General features: G+C 39.9%; 1 protein-coding gene across 2 annotated transcripts in view; it reads left to right on the top strand.

Moving 5' to 3' along the window:
• Positions 1-20,868, top strand: part of ADAMTS6 (ADAM metallopeptidase with thrombospondin type 1 motif 6) — a 233,598-nt gene extending 212,730 nt beyond the window's left edge. For both annotated transcript variants that reach the window (XM_036309506.1, XM_036309505.1), the window contains 2 exons: positions 2,538-2,694; positions 17,711-20,868. In XM_036309506.1, coding sequence (XP_036165399.1) covers positions 2,538-2,694; positions 17,711-17,820 — 267 coding nt within the window. In that variant the 3' untranslated portion in view covers positions 17,821-20,868. The remainder of the gene's footprint in view (positions 1-2,537; positions 2,695-17,710) is intronic.
• Positions 20,869-21,218: the final 350 nt, after the last annotated feature.

The following is a 21,218-nucleotide window of genomic DNA, read 5'->3' as shown; positions in this document are numbered from 1 at the left end:
CCAATCAGTTAACACCAGTGTCTTAATTTTCCTACTTGCAAAGTAACTTCTTTTAACCTCACAGAAAAGATATGGGGGTTTTGATTGACAGTCTTTGAAATGTCATTAATACTTATTCTTCAATGGATTTTTCTGATGGAGATTATGAATTGGGAAGCAAGTATAGGGCTTTTGGTATCTATTTTTATATTATACTCATTTCCAGTCTATGCTCCAATTCTTTTTTTTTTTCTTTCTCATTTTTAAATTGTGTTATCTTGCTGAAGGTACCTTAAATCCTTTAAAAGCAACTTGATATTTTTGCACAGAATGAAAGTTAAAGTATTGTTGTTCTTTAGTGTACAAAGGAAAATCTATTAGGTTACATTAAAAAATGACACTCCAGAAATTAAATTACTAGACTATCAAAGCTCTTTTCCTGTGATTTTATAGTTAACCTTGTAGTGAATCATTTTTTAATATCTGAGACCAAAATAAATCATAATGGCATATAACTACACTGGTACCATTTTGTTTGTGCTCTGGGACTGCCATTACTTATTAAAAATGGCATTTCATAGAAATTGTTACCAAAATTCTGGCCAAAATTCCAAAATTCAGTATTGCTAGAGTATAGCAGTATCTATAGACCTCTTCTATCACACTGGAGAGCAGGCAAAGATTTTCAGTCTCCATTAAGGCAAATTAATATACTTGCTCAGCCTTGTGAGGAGATAAAGGACGTATGATCATAAAGTAATTAACATTTGCATTTGTATAGCAAATAATTAATAATTCGGTTTTCTATAACAGTATTTAGTTTAATTTACAAAGTGCTCAAGTGGAATACACATGAGCATTGTATGCAATTAAGTGTTTCATTGTAGAAGTAAGACAGCATCACAATATATAATTGATATTATACTATTAATGAATCTGAATGGGGAGTTGGAGGGATGGATGGATTGAACAAAAAAGAAAAAAGAAGAGAGAGTGAGCTCATGGATAACAGTATGGTAATTGCTGGGGGGAGGGGGAGTGAGAGATAGAAGAGGGTATAGGGGGGATAAATGATGATAGAAAAAAAATAAAATAAAAATAAATATTTGCAAAAAAAAGTATCAGTACAAACATGCTCTCATAATTTTTATTTAAACCAGGTACGAATTTCTTTCCTTATATATTCATCATTGTAATGCACTGTTACATAAAGGCCCATTGAAAGTGTTTGCATGTTAGTGATTTCCTAAAATTTACAGTTATCAATTTGAGAATATTCTTTTAAATGTCCTTGAATCCTTTTCTTCTCATCCATATTTTCAATTCAGTTTCCTAAAATTGAAATTAACCAGTATAAAAAAAAAGCAAAGATGCTCTAATACATTTCTACAGTGCAGTTACTTGTCATTCTGTGTTAAGAACCTTCAAGGTAAAAGTGTCTATGAATATCCTTGCAAGTTCTCTTTGTGCTTTGAGAGTTTTTGTAAATAAAACCAACAGGGCCTTCGTTTGTTTACCTTGTAAATATCCTAATGGCCTGTCTTGGCACCCTTTAGCTTCTCATCCCTTTGATCTCAAATCTCACAGGCTTTCTGGTATTCTGGATGGCAGGCCCAAAGAATAGATCGAGGAATAAGATCGAGCTTCCTTCTTTAACCTGGACAGCTGATCAGTCCCAGCTGAAACTAAGCCGCTCAGAGAATAACTTCAATTCTGAAATAACAAAATTCCTGAATAGATAGAAAGGGAGAGGGACACATGCTAATTGGCTAACACCAGACCGCTTCTCAGGTTTGTGTGGCTAATAGTACCTTAGAAAATTTGTGGTACTTACTTAAACTCTTTTAAAAATATATATTTTTATTGATTTCATAGAGGAAGGGAACAGGAGAGAGAGAGATAGAAACATCAACGATGAGAGAAAAATCATTGATTGACTGCCTCCTGCATGCCCTCCACTGGGAATCGAGCCCACAACCTAGGTATGTGCTCTGACTGGGAATCAAACCATGACCTCCTGGTTCATGGGTGGATGCTCAACCACTGAGCCATGCCGGCCAGGCAAACTCTCTCTTTTTTTTAACTGGCCATGTCACCAGGCCTCAGCAGTCACTGCTGTTACAGTGACCTAATGCTTTGAACAGATTCAGAGCACACGAGTAGACCATCAGGTTCTTTGCCCACAAACCTATGATAGATAAATAGTGAGCAATAATGATAGCCTGGCCTGGTTATTCTACTTCATCATGAGAGTTTTCTTATTATACTCCTATTAGAGTTCACCAGCACTGCTTGGAACTGTGGAATACTAGTACAAGAAATCTTTATCTCTTATCTTCTGGGAACTATATTGCTTCCATTTTCTACGGTAATGACATGACCCTTGAGATTCCAGACCAAGTCAATAGTAGAATGACCTGATCATGCACCTCTCCAAGATGAACTGCATATGGGCTTTAAATGCAAATATATGTGATATTTGAATTGACATAGTATCTTTTTAACCTCCTGAAAATTGTTGAGATCAGTGTTTTGTTTCTCTCTGTCTTTGGGTTTAGTGTTCTGCTCAGTGTGGCCTTGGACAGCAAATGCGGATCGTGCAATGTCTCTCCTACACTGGACAGGCATCTAGTGACTGTCCGGAAACTGTGCGGCCTTCATCGATGCAGCAGTGTGAAAGCAAATGTGACGGTACCCCTACTTCCAATACTGAAGGTGAGTTTCCCAAGAAGAGGCCTCTAGTGACTCACGCATTCCCAGTGTTTGAAGAGCCCCATAAAAACAGTTTGTATAGAGCATTTATGAAAGCTGTGTCTTTTCCTGACACTTTCCCTAATTGTATGACCTTCTTAAATCATTTAACCTTTCTGGAGTTAATTTTACTAATGTTAACATAAAAAACATTCACACTTGTAAAGAATTTTTGTGAATTTATTTGAGCCAAACTGTCAGCAATTCCAGGAAGCAGAATCTCAATGTTTTGGGATAATGCTCCAGAGAATGGCAGTTTTTCACCTTGTTTTATACATTGCAATCAAAGGTGGAGAACTAAGTGGGTTACATGAAATCCATTGGTGATAGATTAGGGAAGCAGGAGAAAGCAAGGGGGGAGAGGAGGGGTTTGGATACAATGAGGGGGGCCGTCCTCTGGGATTGGATACAAAGTAAAATGATAGACACCTACTGGATAGTTAACACTCAACTATTAGCATGATGACAATAACTGTAGGAATTTGTGGTATCTGTCCTGGTGCCCAGGTGCATTTGGTTGTGCCCTGAGGGGTCTGGAAAAAGGGAAGCTGCAAATTACCCTGACTTTTTATCTTAGGTACAAAAAGACAATAGGTAAAGATCAAAGTTCATCTTTGTCTAGGGAGATACTGGCCTAGGACATGACTAGCCAGTATAAGTGCTTTTTAATGAAAGGTTTTTATTTTCAGACCATCCTTTGTTACTTTAGGTCTTTGAGTTTGCAAGATTGCCAAGCAGGCCTTCCCTGAGCTTGTCTGGTTAGCACGTGGCCTCTTTTTCATCCACACTGATCTATATAATGAGAGATTGGAGTGGATAATCTCTAAGGTCACGTCCAACCTAGCATTCTGTGTTCGCCTGGTGCTAGAAATATAGAGACGGTTTCTAATGAACCATGCTTAAAAGTGAAAACTTATGTTGCTGCTTGGATATAACTATGGTTCTCTGCTATCATGAAGATGAAAAGTCATGCTTGTTATACTTATAATGAAAGCATATGTTTGAAACTACTTATGTTTCAAATGCTAATTTTCTCATTGTAGGAAAGTAGAAAAGATAATTACATAGCAGTTTTTAATAGAAGGGCAAAGGTCTTTAGACTCTGAAATTTCTCTTTGTTACATATTGGGAAATTTCTTTACTAACAACAGATAGCCACCCAAATCCTAAAATTTCTTCTATCTTTAATTAACTATACTTTATTTACTCAGTTAGATATTTATTTGAAATTTCCTGAATGCTACTATGTGCAAGGCACTATAACAGAAACTGGGGTGTATAGAGACAAATATGGCATAGTGAGGAAGGTCAGACTACCTTCTCATATGAAAATAGAGGCATGATCAAATACATACACATGAACATCTGAAGCCATGAATTTAAATTATGTTGGAATCCCAGCTCTAGGGCTCTGCTTGAAAAACAAAGTAAAACAAATAAATAACTACCCTAAATATAGTCATTAATATTTTTCAAATGAAAATTATATTCTCATAAACCTGTTAAAAAGAGATATATTCCTTTTGACCAGCTTTATTCAGTTAGAAGGATTTTCTTTAAATCCTATTTTTTAATGGTTCCATAGGAATTTGATTTTAGAAAGACCAATCATCTTGCATGACAGACTGCAGAAACGTTGTGTCTTTACAAATGGTCTGGTTTTTATATCAGAATCTCAACACAGTATACCTCTTGTATAACTCTCTCAAAGAAATATAGCCTAATCTTTCATTAGTTCAAAGTTACAGTGTTAATTTGCAAAATCTCTGGCTCTAAATAATCTAAATAAAAATATCTTCTATAGGACTGCAGCAAGTAACCTTTTTTTTTTTTTTTTTGCAAATAAATTTTATCCATTGTAAATTATTAGTGATCAATCACATGGATTTGGGAATCAGTTTTTCTATCAGAGTTGGAAGATAAACATTAAGGTGGAAGAGAGGATATATTTATAATATTAAATTAGTTTCTGTTGGGTATTATGGTAGGCCCTTCATATTTATTACCCATCTTATATATCTCATACATAAATACCTGTGTGTGTGTGTGTGTGTGTGTGTGTGTGTGTGTGAGAGAGAGAGAGAGAGAGAGAGAGAGAGAGAGAGAGAGAGAGAATGTGTGTGCGTGCATGCGTGTATGCATATTACATAATTATGACAACAGCCTTCTGAGCGTATTACTGATGAGGAAACTGAGGCACAGAGAAAGATAGTGACTTGCCCATATTACAAGATTCAGAAGTAACAGTCAGGATTTTAATCCAAATTTGGCAGAGTCCCAGGGTATGTCAGTTTCAACTACATTTATATGCTATTTGTAATTCACTCTCTAAAATTGGGTAATTTAATATGAAGACAGAACTTCTGGTTATGAAGTAGACATACTTCTGGCATTACCCTTAACCTGATTCAACAGATTAAGGCTTAATCATTGCTGAAAGAACTGGCTTTTAACATGCCCACAATAATATATGTTGAGGTTATGTTTAGCCCTTCTTTTTCAGCCATTTTAATAATTCTCCAAAAGCTTCTCTATTGTGAATAATTATTACACATAAGCTTTGCAGCTGAAGATGAAATGCTCTTTTTAGATAAGTTGGCAGAATATCATTTGTAACTTCACTTCTTTCTGCCTTAAAGAAATTATCTTAAAATGGATAGATGCTAATGTGATGTTACTCGGATTATTTAGAGAAACATCTCATAATCATTTAATCTGCCTGGACAAATAACCTTTTATTATATTAATCTGAAATGAGCAGTTAAGACAATATTTTTAGTCTTTTCGGTAAAGGAGGAAATTTATTAATTCTATAATGTATGACTAATCTCAAAATTGTTATTTCCCTGAAGCTTTTGACTCATTTAAAAGAGGATCACTCTTTTTTACAAAACTAGAACTGGAGTACAAACAATATATCTGTTATAACTTGTTTTGTGATCTCTTTAGATTCCATTAGCATACACTGAATATATTTAAATACCTGAAACTATTTGTTTATTTAACAGCAGTTAATTATTGAGCGCTTGCTGTGGCCTACCGCTGCCATTCATTATGGAAAATTAAAATACATTTATAAGTTCATAGTCTTATAGAGAATAAACTTTGAAAAAAGGGGTGGTGGTAGAACGTGTTATATGGAGGTTTGCACCGTGCTGAAAGCGCTCAAATGAAGGACCAATGACTTTATTTAACCTTTAAATGAGGCAAGCTTCATTGACTAAGTGCTCTGTGAGCCAGCCATTTGTGTAGTTGGAAAAACCCAGAGTGTACCCTGGGAATCAGTTGAGTTTAATCATAAACTATCATTCATAGATATAAAAATGGGCAGATAACATAGCTTTGAGAGAGAAGAGGCTCCTTCCTACATGAAAGTAATGGGAGGTTGACCTGCTATAGTTTCTGAGAATCGGATCAGGGAGACAAAAATGCCTCTTACTAAGAGAAGGTTGGGAGGAAAGTCCAGTAGTCTAGGAAGGATCAGATTCTGGTTAAGGCAGGAGGGTAGAAGAGGACCCCATTTCCCCAGCAGAATTTGGTTCCCTTGACTCTTAGAGGCTACTGAGAAACTAGTTTAGCTCTATCTCAAGCAAGACAGGGGAGGCATAAGGGAGAGCTCTTGGAATCTAAAATACTGTCTTTCCCCTGTGTGGAGTCATTCTCCCATACCACAGATGCCATCTTTCTTGGGTAGAACACTCCCTTTCATATGGCATTAACCTGGGGGAAAGCAATACCCTCACCCTCTGGACTTCCTCTTATCCCACAGTGTGGAGCTCACTCCCTGCTGAGGAGTCAGCTGCCTGGGCCGGGGTCTAGAGGGTTGAGCAGACTCAGGTGGTCTCAGTGATTGAGTGGTGTGGCTTTGGAGTGAGGGACATTCCCCTCATTTCTCTGTGAACCTGACTGGTGCTTCCCCATCATGGGAGATCCACAAGCCAGAAGGGACTGGCATTAAATATTCAAAGTGATGAAAAGCAAGGACCTACAACCAAGACTACCCAGAAAGGCTATCATTTAAAATTGAAAGAAAAATAGAGTTTCCCAGTCAGGAAAAAAACTAAAGGAGTTTGTTACCACCAAACCAGTATTACAAGAAATATTAAAGGGCCTTCTTTAAGAAGAAGAAGAAGAAAAAAAAGGCATGGTTAAAAGAATAAAATGGCAATAAATATGTATCTATCAATAATCATTTTATGTAAATGATTTAAATGCTCGAATTAAAAGACAGAGTAACCCTAACCGGTTTGGCTCAGTGGATAGAGCATCAGCCTGCAGACTCAAGGGTCCCAGGTTCGATTCCGGTCAAGGGCATGTACCTTGGTTGCGGGCACATCCCCAGTAGGGGGTGTGTAAGAGGCAGCTGATCAATGTTTTTCTCTCATCAATGTTTCTAACTCTCTATCCCTCTCCCTTCCTCTCTGTAAAAATCAATAAAATATATTTAAAAGACAGAGTAGCTGAATGGATAGGAAAACAAGACCCATATATATGCTGTCAACAAGAGACCCACCTCAGAATGAAAGATTCCCATAGAATAAAAGTAAAGGGAGGAAAAGATATTGCATGTAAATGGAAAGGAAAAAAATGCTGAGATAGCAATACTTACATCTGCCAAAATAGACTTCTAAATGAAGGCTATAGTAAAAGACAAAGAAAGATACTACATAATGATAAAGGGAGCAATCCAACAAGAGGATATAACCCTTGTAAACATTTATGCATCCAACATAGGAGCACCTAAATATGTAAAGCAAAACAACCCAAGTGCCCATCAGTAGATGAATGCATAAAAAAGTATTGGGACATTTACACTATGGAATACTGTGCAGCTATAAAAAAGAGGAATCTCTTATACTTTGGGACAGCATGGATGGACCTGGAAAATACTATGCTAAGTGAAATAAGCCAAATCGAGAAAGGCAAATATCATATGATCTCACTTATTTGTGGAATCCAATGAACAAAATTAATTGATCAATAAAATAAGACCCAAAACAGGGAGGCATGGTGTTCTGACATGCCTCGATGTGGGTTGGGGGGACAAGAAGAGATAAACCAAAGAACTTACATGCTTATATGCATAGCCCATGGACATAGGCAATAGGGTAGTGAAGACCTGGGGGGCGGGGAGAGGCTGGGAGAAGGGGGGAAAGAGGAGATGACAATGGGAGCTATCTATAATACTATCAACAATAAAAGATGTATTTAAAAAAAGAAATACAAAGTTAAACACTGGGATACAAAGACCAAAAGCCAAAATTCCTGCCCTCAAGGAGTCCACAGTCTCATGTGGGAAGCCAGTGTACCAAGTTCCAACTGGAAGGTTGGAGAGATTATCAGTAGACCACAGCTAACCTGAGATTGCATAATAATAATAAAAAAGAATGCATCCATAAAAATTTTTTTTTGATGGACAGAAAAAGAGAGATTGACAATAATACAGTTAGAGTAAGGGATTTTAACACCCCACTGACATCAATGGCTAGATCGTCCAGATAGAAAATCAACAAGGAAACAGTGACCTTAACTGACACACTAGATCAGCTGTATTTAATTGATATCTTCAGAGCATTTCACCCCAAAACAACAGAAAATATATTCTTTTCAAGTATCCCACAGCCAAGTTGAACACCCATCATCTGGGTTCTAGCATTAACATTTTACTGAACTTGCTTTATCTATCTGTCCATCCCTCAAAGTAAAGGTTTTTAGATAATATGATCCATTTATTCAACCATTAATTAATTTACTTATCAAACATATCAAACATACCTACTGTGTGCCGGGGAAAGATACTATGAAAGGAATATGACAAGGTCCAAGTGAAGTGCAATTTAGAAAGGGTGGCAACACGTAAAGAAATAATCATCACCATATGGGCAGTAGTGTTACAGGGGTGGAAAGAAGCTACCAGGAGTCTTCAGAGGATGGGGTAATCAGCAGAGTATCATGGAGAAGGCAAGCTTAAGCGGGGCACTGGAAGGTATGAGACAGTTTGCCAAGAAGACGTTGAGATTCTGGGCATTCCTGGCAGAGGACAAGAGTATGCAGGCATGGTGGTGTGGAGGATGTTCAACATGGCTGTCATGGGCTGGCCAATGAGCAGCCGTGGAAATGAAGCTACAAAGAGAGGGGGGGGGGGACTTAGTTTTGGAGGGTCCTGCATGCAGAAGAAGGAAGTTAGGACACTCTACCTACAAGTTCTAGGAAACAAGTACAGGAAGTTGGGGAATGATACACTTAGAATGGCAAGAGTGTCAAGGGGCTGAGAGAGGGCAGCCTTGTGTGGGAGAAGAGTTAGAAAGTTGTTCTAAGATACCAGGGTAGATGATGAAGTCTTGCATTAAGGCAGATAGAGTAGGGGTCAAAAGGAGGGTAACCAATTGAAAATAAAGAAAATGAATAGAAAGGAGAATAAAAAGAACAAGTAGACATGGAGGTGGTCAGTATGACCCCCAAGTTTCAGATTCACTCATTAATCATGGTACTTTTAATCATGATAAGGAATTTAGGCATCTATAGGGAAATTAAGCACCTTAGTATCTCAAAGCCATCATAAAATAATGGAATTTGAGGGGCAGGAGTTGGGGGCTAGGTGAGAAGGGTGAAGGGATTAAAAAAAAAAAAGAAAGACTCATGGACACAGACAACAGTGTGATGATTGCTAGAGGGAAGAGGGGATGGAGGGAGTTGAAGAGGGTAAAGGGAGGATAAATGGTGATGGAAGGAGACTTGACTTGGGATGGTGAGCACGCAATATAATATCCAGATGATGTATTGCAGAATTGTACACCTGAAACCTATATAACTTTATTAACCAATGTCACCCCAATAAATTCAATTAAAAAAGTAAAAAAACAATAAAAAATAAATAATGGAGAGAAATTGAAGAAATGGAGGGAGGTTAAGCAACAAAAGACAGATAGTAAGAGAAAGAAAATCAGAAGTGTAGCATCACAAAATGAAAAGTCAATAGTAGGAAGGAAATAGGAGGAGGAAGAAGGGAGATAAAATTTAACATGTTCCACATCTGCTTTAGTTTTCTATTTCTGAAAGCCTTCAGCTGAGAGTTAAAGCACTATAGGCTTGATCTTGACAGACTGCCACTGGCGAGGGTAACACGGCGGTGCTGCCGAGAGTGAATTATAGGCATGCTGGGTATCACTGCATTTGAAATACTACTCAGAGTAATTTTTTAAAGTACATCTGGCAGCTGGGACTAGCCTACTCCAGCTCACCTGAAATTCTACCCCAAATGCCATTTTATTCATCTTGATGCAGTTTCAAGTTCCCTTGTAGTTTATATGATGAGTCTTTTCAGCTTCTCAGTAGCACAAGGCACTCTGTCATCTAGTATTTATTGCTGCCAGGTAATGATTTATGGCGCATTATGAGCTGGTAACCAACCCAGGAAAGGTGTGGCTAGTGTGCATTGGTTTCGCAGCCCAGCTGTCTAACGGTAGCTTTGGTGGGTCTCAGTCTCTCTCAGGGAAATTACTCTGAGAAAACCTGGGAAGCTCCAGAAAAATCTCACAAAATTTCTAGGACAAAACATCTACTGAATTTGGGTTTTTAAATGGCATCTGATATATTAAAATCAGTAAAAGGAATGGTGAAAGTGAAGACTTTGATTTCAAGGAAGCAAGGTAGGCCTGTTTTTTTCTTTGCCATTTTAAAGAGCTCATAATCCCCCTTAGCATTCTGGTACACAATCCTGGCTGTCTGGTTTAGAGGGAACTCTGGATTTGTGTTGGGGTCATACCACCTCGAGGTTAAATGTAGGTGGCAACTAGGGAATGAGACCAGGTAAAAAGAATCTGAGAAAGTGAAGAGAAAGGAGAGGCTTAGTTTGATAGGATGAAATAGGAATAAAGTTCCGTAGTTGATACCACCTTGCTTCGAGAATAAAAAGTTAGTGTACTGTTTTCATTGCAACGAATAATATCAAATTCCCAAGCACAACTTATTTCATCCTTTTCCCATCTGAATATGTAAAATATCCAGGGCTCAAGTACAATTTTATTAGGAAAAGTACACTGAGTTCACATCCCCACCCATACCACACATGCACAGGCAATGCCTTTGCTATCTCCCTTCTCACCAAGCTCTGAATCTCCATGGACAGGTTGATATCCAAAGGTAGATCCCTGAGTGCTTACGTCATGACTTCTACTCACTGTGTTCTTTCTCTGAATATAATAAACAACTTACAGGTACAGAGGGCACATTCTCCAAAGAAAGATGCCAAATGGTCCAACTGGGTCATGGGAAGATATTTCTCTGTGTATCCCAGCTCACTCCAAGGATACAATTTAGGCAGGCTTTGCAATGTTTTACGAGTTAAATACAAGAGCGCTGCATTTTGGGAGTTGTCCTTGTACTCCTTGGACAAAGCCAAGCCATCAGAGTCACAATGAATCTGAATCTATCGGCATCCTAAATTCATAAGCCTCCGTTCAGTATGAGTATTTTGAAACTATGTCTTTTAGGTCCAGGTTTTGAAAGATTAATGTAAAGCACCTGGGGGAAAAACCCACTGGAATATCAATGATAAGTAGAGTCATGTGTTGCCTGTGAAACAGGTTGTCTAATTTTTATCATTCAACTCTATCAAAACCCAGATTACTATCGAGACCCACTCCAGGATACCTGGCAAGTTACTTAAGACTCTAGGAATGGTTCTAGTTCACACTGCAGGGCCTAGTAGTGGCTGGCTTTTATTCCTGGATATATTCCCAAGTCTCCCTAAGAAGAATTTAGGGTTTCTTCTTAAGTTGTCATTCCCGCCAGAAGTCTCTGGCCCTGGGTAAAGTGAAACTTTATTTTTGGATTGGGGTGATTATGTAAAAAAAAAAAAAAAAAAAAAAAAAGGAGAGACTAGTTAGAGCATCAAAATATTTCCTAGAAACCACACAGTAAGGACCTCTCACCCTTCCAGCAGCCTCATGAGAAAAAGCGAGTACTTAACTGTACATGATGATAGTAGAAGAGAAAATCGGGCTCCTTCCTTCATCTTAACATCCTTGACTCTCCTGGCTCAGAATCCACTACTTAAAAAGCAGTAGACATATGTATATCGTATGAAGAAAATAGGATAGTGAAAACCTAATCTTCAAAATATATCAATTACAGAGAGATTTTATTACAAAAGATTCTACCTCAACTAAAGGATTCCTTTCACTAGATCTCCTAGTCTAATTAATTATTTTCAGATTATGTATTACTTGGGTATAGAGAGACTTTTACTTTTTAGATATTAGCTAGAAATCAATGCCAACTGAAGATCATTTAGAAATAAAAGCAGAACTTTCCTGTTGTTGTTTTGAGGTCAGTGGGAAAATGTGATTTAATTTGTGCACAACTCTTCCAGAATGGTGTTAGCACCATTGTAAGCTGTGTAGCGGCTCAAGGGTGGGAGTAAAATGACTATTTCATGTTTTCAGTGGTCTTTGAGGATTCGACACACTAGTAAATGGTAAGTTTTATAATTAAGGCCTCTCAACCACATCAGCAAATGTTAATGAGTTATTCCAAATGCTCAACAAATCAATCCTCTCACTAAGCTCGGAAAGTGACAGATGGGCTGAGTGTACCCATATCATTTAAAACTGGTACTAATATTGTTAAGATTACATTTAGCTTTCTGTAATAATGGAGCCTTAAAACGTCTTGGTTTGTCTAAAATCACCTTTCACTCACATAATTTTACAACAGTCAGGGAAAAAGGAATAGCTGAAGAGAAGTATTGGGCTATTCTGAACGCCTGTGACCTAGAACCCTCTTTCAAAAACATTATCCCTTCTCTCAGGTGGCAGAGCAAACCTCCTGACAGTGTACCCAAAGGTTGACTTATCATCAGTGGTATCAGCCAAGAACACAGAAGCACTGACAGGCAGAAACCTTTATTTCATTTAGATGCTAAGAGTGCTGCCAAAATAGATGATTTTGGAATCAGACAAGCCTGAGTTCTGGTCCTAGTTCTTAGACCAACTAGCTGTGTGACCCAGCATGAGTTTCTTAACCTTTTTGAGCTTCAGTTTTTCCATCTGTGCAAAGCTGGTGTTCTATATATTTAAAAGGACTAAGGCAGTGCTTGGCACATGGGAGGCATTTGGCAAATTATTTTTAATGTTAGTATTACTAGGTTAAGCTCTTGTGGAGTGAAAAGGCCAAGAGAATAAAAGACCAGTTAATAGTTGAGTTTCGGTGAATAGGTTTTCATCAATCCAAAGACTACTTCTTCCAGTTGGGTAGTCCCTAGAAGGCAAAACCAAAAAATGGGAGCGCGATGGTCCTTGCACACCCTCCTTTGTGGGAACCCCCTATACTCCACTGAGGCTGAACATCCTTTTGTAGCCCAGGAGTCACCATTTCAGCATCTCATCAAGGCTCATGGTCCGAGTGCTGGCAGTCCCCAACCCTGGATCCTCCCCGGCTCGCCCCCACCCCACCCCACCCATCATAACTTACCTGCTCTCTGTTTAATATCTTTGCATTCATTTGCTCATGTGTGCTGACGTGTAACCCTTTCTCAGAGCCTGAGCACATTTTGAGGTGGATCCCAGAGAATTAATACAAGGTGGTTGTTTCACAGGCAGATGTGTCCGTGGCAATCATAACAGGAGCCAGTAAGCTGAGTGCTTCCTCTGTGTTAAGCACCACGGGCCCGTGCTTTAGAAGTATTATCTCACATAAGCCCCACAACTTCCGGTGAGCAGGTCTTATCACTGTCTCCGTTTCACAGATAAACAGACTGAGGTTTAGAGAGGTAAAGTAACTTGGCCTAGGACAGTGGTCGGCAAACTCATTAGTCAACAGAGCCAAATATCAACAGTACAACGATTGAAATTTCTTTTGAGAGCCAAATTTTTTAAACTTAAACTGTATAGGTAGGTACATTGTTATTAACTTAATTAGGGTACTCCTAAGCTGGCCTTTGCTAAAAACGTCCTCAATCTGATTGAGGTACATTCGCTGAGGTCGACCCCTTCCAACTCTCCCCTCCACACTCGTCTTGTATACTTGTTTCATCTATCTCCTTTCGTTCATCCTCTCTATATGTCCAAACCATCTCAACATACCTTTCTCAATCCTCAACACTACATCTTCTTTCATTCCACAATGTTCCCTAAAATTAACTTAATAAAGTTTACTTAAAGTTTTAAGTCAACTTCTCACTGTACGTGCGCTCCCACTGGTGGTATTTTGTGGAAGAGCCACACTCAAGGGGCCAAAGAACTGCATGTGGCTCGCGAGCCATGGTTTGCCGACTACTGGCCTAGGACAACCAATCCGCTGGGAGGAGGCAGTGCTGGAATTCACCCCCAGGCCTACCTGACCCCAGATCTGCTGCTCCTCACGGTTTTGTGCTGCTGGTGCAGGCAGGTCCTGGGTACTCATGAGTAGTTCCCATCTCCCTAAGCTTGATCCTGCCCCCAGGACCCAATTGACATCCTGCTTTCAGTCAAGTTAGTCACAATCAGATTAGTTGGGAACCAACGAACAGAGGTATTGGGAAGGTCAGAGAGAGACACGCTGGCCGCTGGCCTCCAGTCTACCCCTAGGCTAGACACTGCTCCTGGCCTAAAAGACTCTGGGCCTCTGCATGCCCAGGCTGCCTTCTCATTTCCAACACCCACCTAAACTCCAAATTCCCCAGGATCTATATTTGCAAGGGTCCTAATGGATGGATGGAGGAATAGTTGGAGGGAAAAACTATTTATGAATATTTTATTATACTCATTATTTATTATTTTTTTTAGCTTGATGTGTTTTATTTTTATGTTTAAATTTTATTTTATTGTTTAAAGTATTACAAAAAGTAGTACATATGTCTCCTTTTTTTCCCCATTGACCTCCCCCCGGCCTCCCCTACCCCCTGGCACTGCCCTCCCCTCTCCCCCCCCCCCCCCACAGTGTCTTGCGCCCATTGGTTATGCTTATATGCATGCATACAAGTCCTTCGGTTGATCTCTTACCCCCCCCACAACCCTCCCCTGCCTTCCCACTGTAGTTTGACAGTCTGTTCGATGCTTCTTTAACTCTATCTATTTTTGTTTTTATATGTTTTTTAAGTTGACTGTTAGAGAGAGGAAGGGAAAGGGACAGAGAGATAGAAATATCATTGCGAGAGAAACACCCATCGACTGCCTCCTGCACAACCCCTACTGGGGATTAGGCCTGCACCCCCCATTTATGTGCCCTGACTAGAAATTGAACCATCAACCTCTTAGTTCATGGGTCAGCACTCAACTGCTGAGTCACACTGGCTGGTCATTTGTTATCTACTAGAGGCCTGTTGCACGAAGAGATTCGTGCAATAGGCCTTCCTTTCCCCTGGCTGCTGGCACAGGTTTTCCTCCGGCACCTGGGACCCAGGCCTTCGCTCTGACCAGGGCTCTGGCCAGAGCCAGCCCCGGAGCTGTCAGGCCTCGCTCCACCGCTTGGAGCCTATGTATGCAAATTAAATGCCATCTTTGTTAGGTTAATTTGCATACTCTCCTGATTGGCTGGTTAGCATAGCAAAGGTATGGTCAATTAGCATCTTTGTATATTATTAGGTAAGATTATTGAATCAGATTCCAAAGTCTAAATCTAAAAGAAAAAAATCTGTGAAGTTTCTTGTGCAGCAACTCTTCCAAAAATGGAGTAATGAATCTCCCAATAAAGTTGTATAATTCCCAGGAAATATTCTTCTTTGTTTGGTCTGAAAACTGATGTGTGCCTGTAGAACAGCACCTTCTCAGTAGCAATCTAAATGTTGCATCCTCATTGAGCGCAACTCACAGTCATCAGGTAGTAAGAGATAATAGCTAACAGTGGTCACAGTAACAGTAATTTATTGTTCTACACTTACTGAGGGCTTTCCATGCACTAGGTGATAGCACAGGTTCTACCTGTTACAGATGGGGGTGGGCACTCTTGTCACCCCTGTTTACAATGAGGAAACTTGGGCACAGAGAGGTTAAGTGGTTTGTTCAGAGCCATAAAGTTAGTAAATGATAAAACTAGGATTAAACCCAGGCAGTCTGGCTTCTAATTTTATTTCCTTGTACTATTAAAACAGCCAGTCTTCTTCTATCTGATTATCAACTAAATCATTTTTATATTTTGGCAAAGAAGGCCAATGCTAAAGTGTATTTGGTACTTTGAGCAGCTCACGAAGCCCTATTGCAGAGAGTGAGTGCAGTAGTCTCCCAGGCGGGCTGCCCACGAGGATGGTGACTTGGAACTAAAGATGAGGGAAATTGTGCCAGCGTTTCTCACCACTCTCATAACTGCATTACCTTGACAATATGCTCCTCGTGGTTACACTGATACAACTTTTTTTCCACAAAAAATATTCTTAGTCTGAACTTTCTTTGGGTACTTTTGCAAGGTCATGACAGAGAGGAAAAGAAAAAAAAACCCCACTAAAATAACAAGTGACCTCCAAATTAAAATACATGGGGATCTTTTCACCTCAAATTCAAACTCAATAGACCAAATATTGACTGAATTGTCTATTTTAGTGCAAAGTTTACAGAAAGTTTTTCTGTCTCTGCTACCTGCTTTCAGCCAAAACTTAAATTTATTGAGAATCCTATGGTGGAAAGTTTTAATTCGAATTTCTCATTGGTATTCTCTCTGTAAATTGAATGTTGAGTACGAGTTCAGTGGTAGCAGAGCTTATATTTCCAGAGGGTTGGGGCTTACAGTTTACAATGTTAAGTCTTTCACTGAAAGAACCTTGAAAGTGTGATCAACACGATTGTTACCTGGTTTTCAATAATAACAACTGTAAACTTGCCCATTCCTTTGCATTTAATTTTCTATGCTTATCACATGGCTCTGTACCATAGACATGATCTCTTAGAACTTTAGAGAATTTCTGAAGCCAGGAAAAAACCAAGCAAACAACAACAACCAGTCACTCTTCTGTTCCACTAAACCTGACCCAGTGTTCTGCCTGATTCTAATTACCTTCAACAATTTACCCAGGATGCTTCAGTGTAACCACCTGGAAAAATGAGGGTGGAACTTTGATTCTGGGAGGCATATGGAAATTTAATTACTAGGTTTACAAAGTATTTTAAAATCCCCAGATAAAAGTGACCAGAGGACTGGAGAGGAATATCATTATTCGCAGCAGTGGGGTTATGTGTGTGTGTGTGTGTGTGTGTGTGTGTGTGTGTGTGTGTGTGCATGGGGTGGCTCTCAGCCCCATCCTCTGCAACCAGCCTCAAGGGGAGATGGAGAAAGAATCATTTATTCACCTTCTGGCTGCAAGAAGTGCAGGCTGCAGCTGTGGCAATTCTAGCACCGAGGAGAAAATACACATAGGAAAAAAGAAGGCCATGTCTCACTTCCAAATTAAAAAAAGACATTTCTACATGTTTCCATAACCCACAGACTGCTGCCATTTGAGGCCAACCCCTCAAAGTTTCCCTCTTTGTCTAGTGTAGTTGCTGAATCTAGGCCACTGTCAGCAATCCTTTTCATTCACCCGGGCCCAGCCCCACGCCTCACAGATGCAGAGGTTCTCTTGAGACATGTGTACTTTGGTATCAAACAATGCAACTCATGTTTGATTTTGGATAACCTTGCACTGTGAATAAAATAACCCTTGAGAAAGAAGCAATAAAAGCGCTGTAAGAAAAATGACTCATGTTTCGAAGCTGTCTAAAGTGATCACTTATCCAAACAAATGGTAATTCTTTCAAGACACAGTGGGCATGCACCATACTTATAAAAGTCTGGGAGAAAAGCCTTGCACATTTTTTAAAAAATTTGTGTTAAAATATATCAAAAGAATGTTTCTGGTAGGCTGTCCCAGACAGGGTATGCTTAAAAATAAAAACAAAAACCACATGCATGCGAAAGCCAAGGTGGATTGGCACAAGGGGAGGTCCTTGCCCAGCATCCGGGCTCATTGGCTTGGTTATGTCCTTGTTTATGTGCCTCTAATTGTTTTCCATTTTCTGCCCCCATTCGTTAGAGTGCAAAGATGTGAGCAAAGTGGCTTACTGCCCGCTGGTGTACAAGTTCCAGTTCTGCAATCGAGCATACTTCAGACAGATATGTTGTAAGACCTGCCAAGGACAGTGACCCACGGAAAGCCGTAGAAAGAGCCTTGTCATTTCATCCTGGAAACGTGTCCATCACAGAGAGCCACCCGGAGGAAGAGGATTGATGTCCTTGCAGATGCATTACCCTGTGGAAAACGTAACCACTGGTCAGCCCTAGCTGACAGGATTTCAATATTATTTTAACTTCTGTGAAGTAGGATTTATTGATCCAAAGTGCTGGACACAGTTTTAGGAGGGAATGCCAGATTGGAGAGGTCCAAACAACACAGGGAGACTTGCTTACTGTGGAACGTTTGTGTTCTTTCGAGTAAATCCAATAGCCTGTTTACCTCCTTGGACCATTAAGATAATTTTTATTATAGACTTAGCAATGACACTGAATCCATTTGTATTTAAAACTGTTTAAAATGTAGCTGGTATGATTTGGTCAACTATGGAAGTAAAGAAGATTCAGAAATCTTAAATCATAGCTTAAAAAAATATTTACTATACTTTATCTCACTACAACAGCACCACCATTTAAATTCTAAACTGGGCTTTAACCTGTAATTTAAGGAGCAATTATAAATCAAGACTAATGAAAGTTTGTATGATTTTTTTTTCTTCCTTCTACTTAATTTCCTTAGGAATAATCTCCCTGTTCTGAACACTGCTGTGAGCCATATATAAAAACTACATTAAACCTAACGACAGTGAAGGACTTAGTTGAAAGCAGTGCCTCAGTTACTGCAGCTGCGCAGCTCTATAAATTCAGTGCTAAAAGACTGTGGCCCGCCTGCCATGGTGCAAGTGAAGCTGAGATTCTCATTAACACTTTAAGAGAAAAACATTTCAGTGTCATGCAGAAGCCAGACCTGGGGTATGGTAGAGACTCAAGTACCAGGTCCTGTGCTGCCATCACACACGGATGCCTCAGCTCTTAATAGGAGTCACTCCAACTCACTCGTGTTTACAGCCACAGAATGGCTTCTGCCCCACTGGTGGCTGCACCTACACTAAGCTTACTGAGACGATACCAGGCAAAAAAGATAGACTGGCTCAGTAACAACCAGGCAGACCCTTTTGCTGACAGTTACGATGGGTTCCAGATGTCCCTTCTTTGATATGGCAGGAGGGCATTTATTTATATGGGAGCAAGTGTGTGTGTGTGTGTGTGTGTGTGTGTGTGTGTGCGCGCGCGCGCGCGCTTTGGGGTAGATGAGTATGCTTGCACATAAACGTGCTATTTCTCTGAGTTTTTAAGTAGGCAAGGGATAACAACCAAAGAAGAAAAACTCATGAAGACTAGAGATCACAAAGCCTAATTTTAATAGTCACTCAACCAAGTATTTTATATTTTTTATGGTTATCCTGAATAGCAACTAAATGTGAAACCCAGTTTCTTGAGCAGGTCAAATTCTAGAATCAAATCCACCTAATTTAAATTGACTAGCTCACACATTCCCTATCCACAAGTTTCACATCATGCTCATCAAAACCCATGACAGTGAAATTTAAAAAGAAAGAAAGAAAGAAGAAAAAGAGGGTACTTGTTTATATGAATATTTTGTACTTGAACACTTGTAGCTTGCAGCAGGTTCCGTTGAATGTGCTCTGTATCCTACACATGTGTCCACCATGCTACACCGACACCTCACACTCCAGCCAAATGGCTGCTCTGTAAAGATACTACTTGCAGTTGAAGAGCATATCTGACTTACATCCATCACTATGCTCTGAGACTCCACGTCAGGTGTATGACCTAGACCATGACTTGATGGGGGTGATTAGGTGCTTTCAGAAAGGAGGAGAAACTCACAGACTCCAAAAACCAACCTAGATTTCAGTTGTGCTGTGGAGAGTGAGCATGGGATGGGGTTCTGCACACTCAGTCGTGCTCATTTGTCTCTCATCACCTGCTTTCTCAACCCCACAGCTCATGTCCCTGCGCTTTCCAGGGAGAGCTGTTGACAATACTTGAGAGTTGCTGTCAGGGCCCCTGTCCATGCTGCCTCAGAATACTGCCCAGGTGCCGTCTTAGCCATTCAGCAAAGGGAGGGCCAGGGGCCCCAGCACTGAATTCCCATGGTGCTTTGCAAAGAGCAGTTAACTTGGTGCTAATCTGGTGAAATAGACAAAAGATGAGTGGTTTCTGTGGCATTTTAGGCACAGGTTTGCCATCAGGATCTGCTTTTCTCCAACATAAATATCAGCTCATATGTTTATTTAAACAGATTTCTTACATTATTGATTAAGGGCTATTTTTTTTTTTTACCTCACTTGGAAACGAACATTGCGAGGGCCATCCTCCCGGGCAACAGGCACCCCTGACTGGTTGTGGAAGAGGAGGGCAGCCAGTGCCCTCTGGGGTGTGCACAGCACCAGGGGGCTCCCAGGGCCAGCATCAGGTCACCTTCTCAGAAGAAACCAAGCACAGAACGTAATAGGACTAAACATTTCAGATAGGCCCTGAATTAAAATCCGAGTGAGGAAAAATGCCACATTCCACAGCACACCACAATACCGCTGCTGCTCTGTAGTCAACCGCGTGACTACATACGCTCTTTTCCTAAATAGTAACAGCAGGATCATCAGTGGAGGCCGAGGCCCCATGGCAGGCCCTCCAAAAATAGTGAGCTCTATAGACTACTTAGGGAACCCCAAGGAAGCTGGTACCCCATGGCTGAGAGCAGTATCTGCCACTGGCAGAAAAGCCTACTCAAAACTGAAAGGGAAATATCCCCAACTGATTAAACCCCTTGAAACACATATGACTCCCCGATCAGTTCATTTCATTAGGAATCTTTTATTTGAGTGAATGTCACATAGGTATCCTTAATAATACAGAATGAAATTACCTTTGTATTATTGTGATTAGTTGTTGCTTATTATTTTGTACTCAGTATTAATGTGGTACACTGTTACTTATTTTTTTTTTTTGCTTTTGTAAATTATATTCTAATTTATTGCCATGTTTCCTAACACTTGTCCTTCATTCATTCTCCTGCTTGTAATGAAAATGAAAAGTCATTGTAACACTTGATGGAGTGAAATTCCACACCAGGCACAGATTTTTTATTAACATAGATAATTTAGTAAAAATAAAAATTCAGCTTGTAAGAATGATTCCAATGGAAGTTGTCTATTTCTTTCTTTCTTTTAATATATTTTTTATTGATTTTTTACAGAGAGGAAGGGAGAGGGATAGAGAGTTAGAAACATCAATGACAGAGAAACATCGATCAGCTGCCTCCTGCACACCCCCTACCGGGGATGTGCCCACAGCCAAGGTACATGCCCTTGACCGGAATCGAACCTGGGACCCTTCAGGCTGACGCTCTATCCACTGAGCCAAACCGGTTAGGGCAATTTCTTGAACAGCTGGTATTAAACTTGCAGGAGCTATCCCTTGGAATACCACAGCTACATTATCCTAGT

Source organism: Myotis myotis, unplaced genomic scaffold (assembly GCF_014108235.1).
Source record: "Myotis myotis isolate mMyoMyo1 unplaced genomic scaffold, mMyoMyo1.p scaffold_m19_p_5, whole genome shotgun sequence".
In the NCBI taxonomy this organism is placed as follows: Eukaryota; Metazoa; Chordata; class Mammalia; order Chiroptera; family Vespertilionidae; genus Myotis; species Myotis myotis.
Note: the sequence above shows the minus strand (reverse complement) of the source record. Positions and strands in the feature narration are given on the sequence as shown.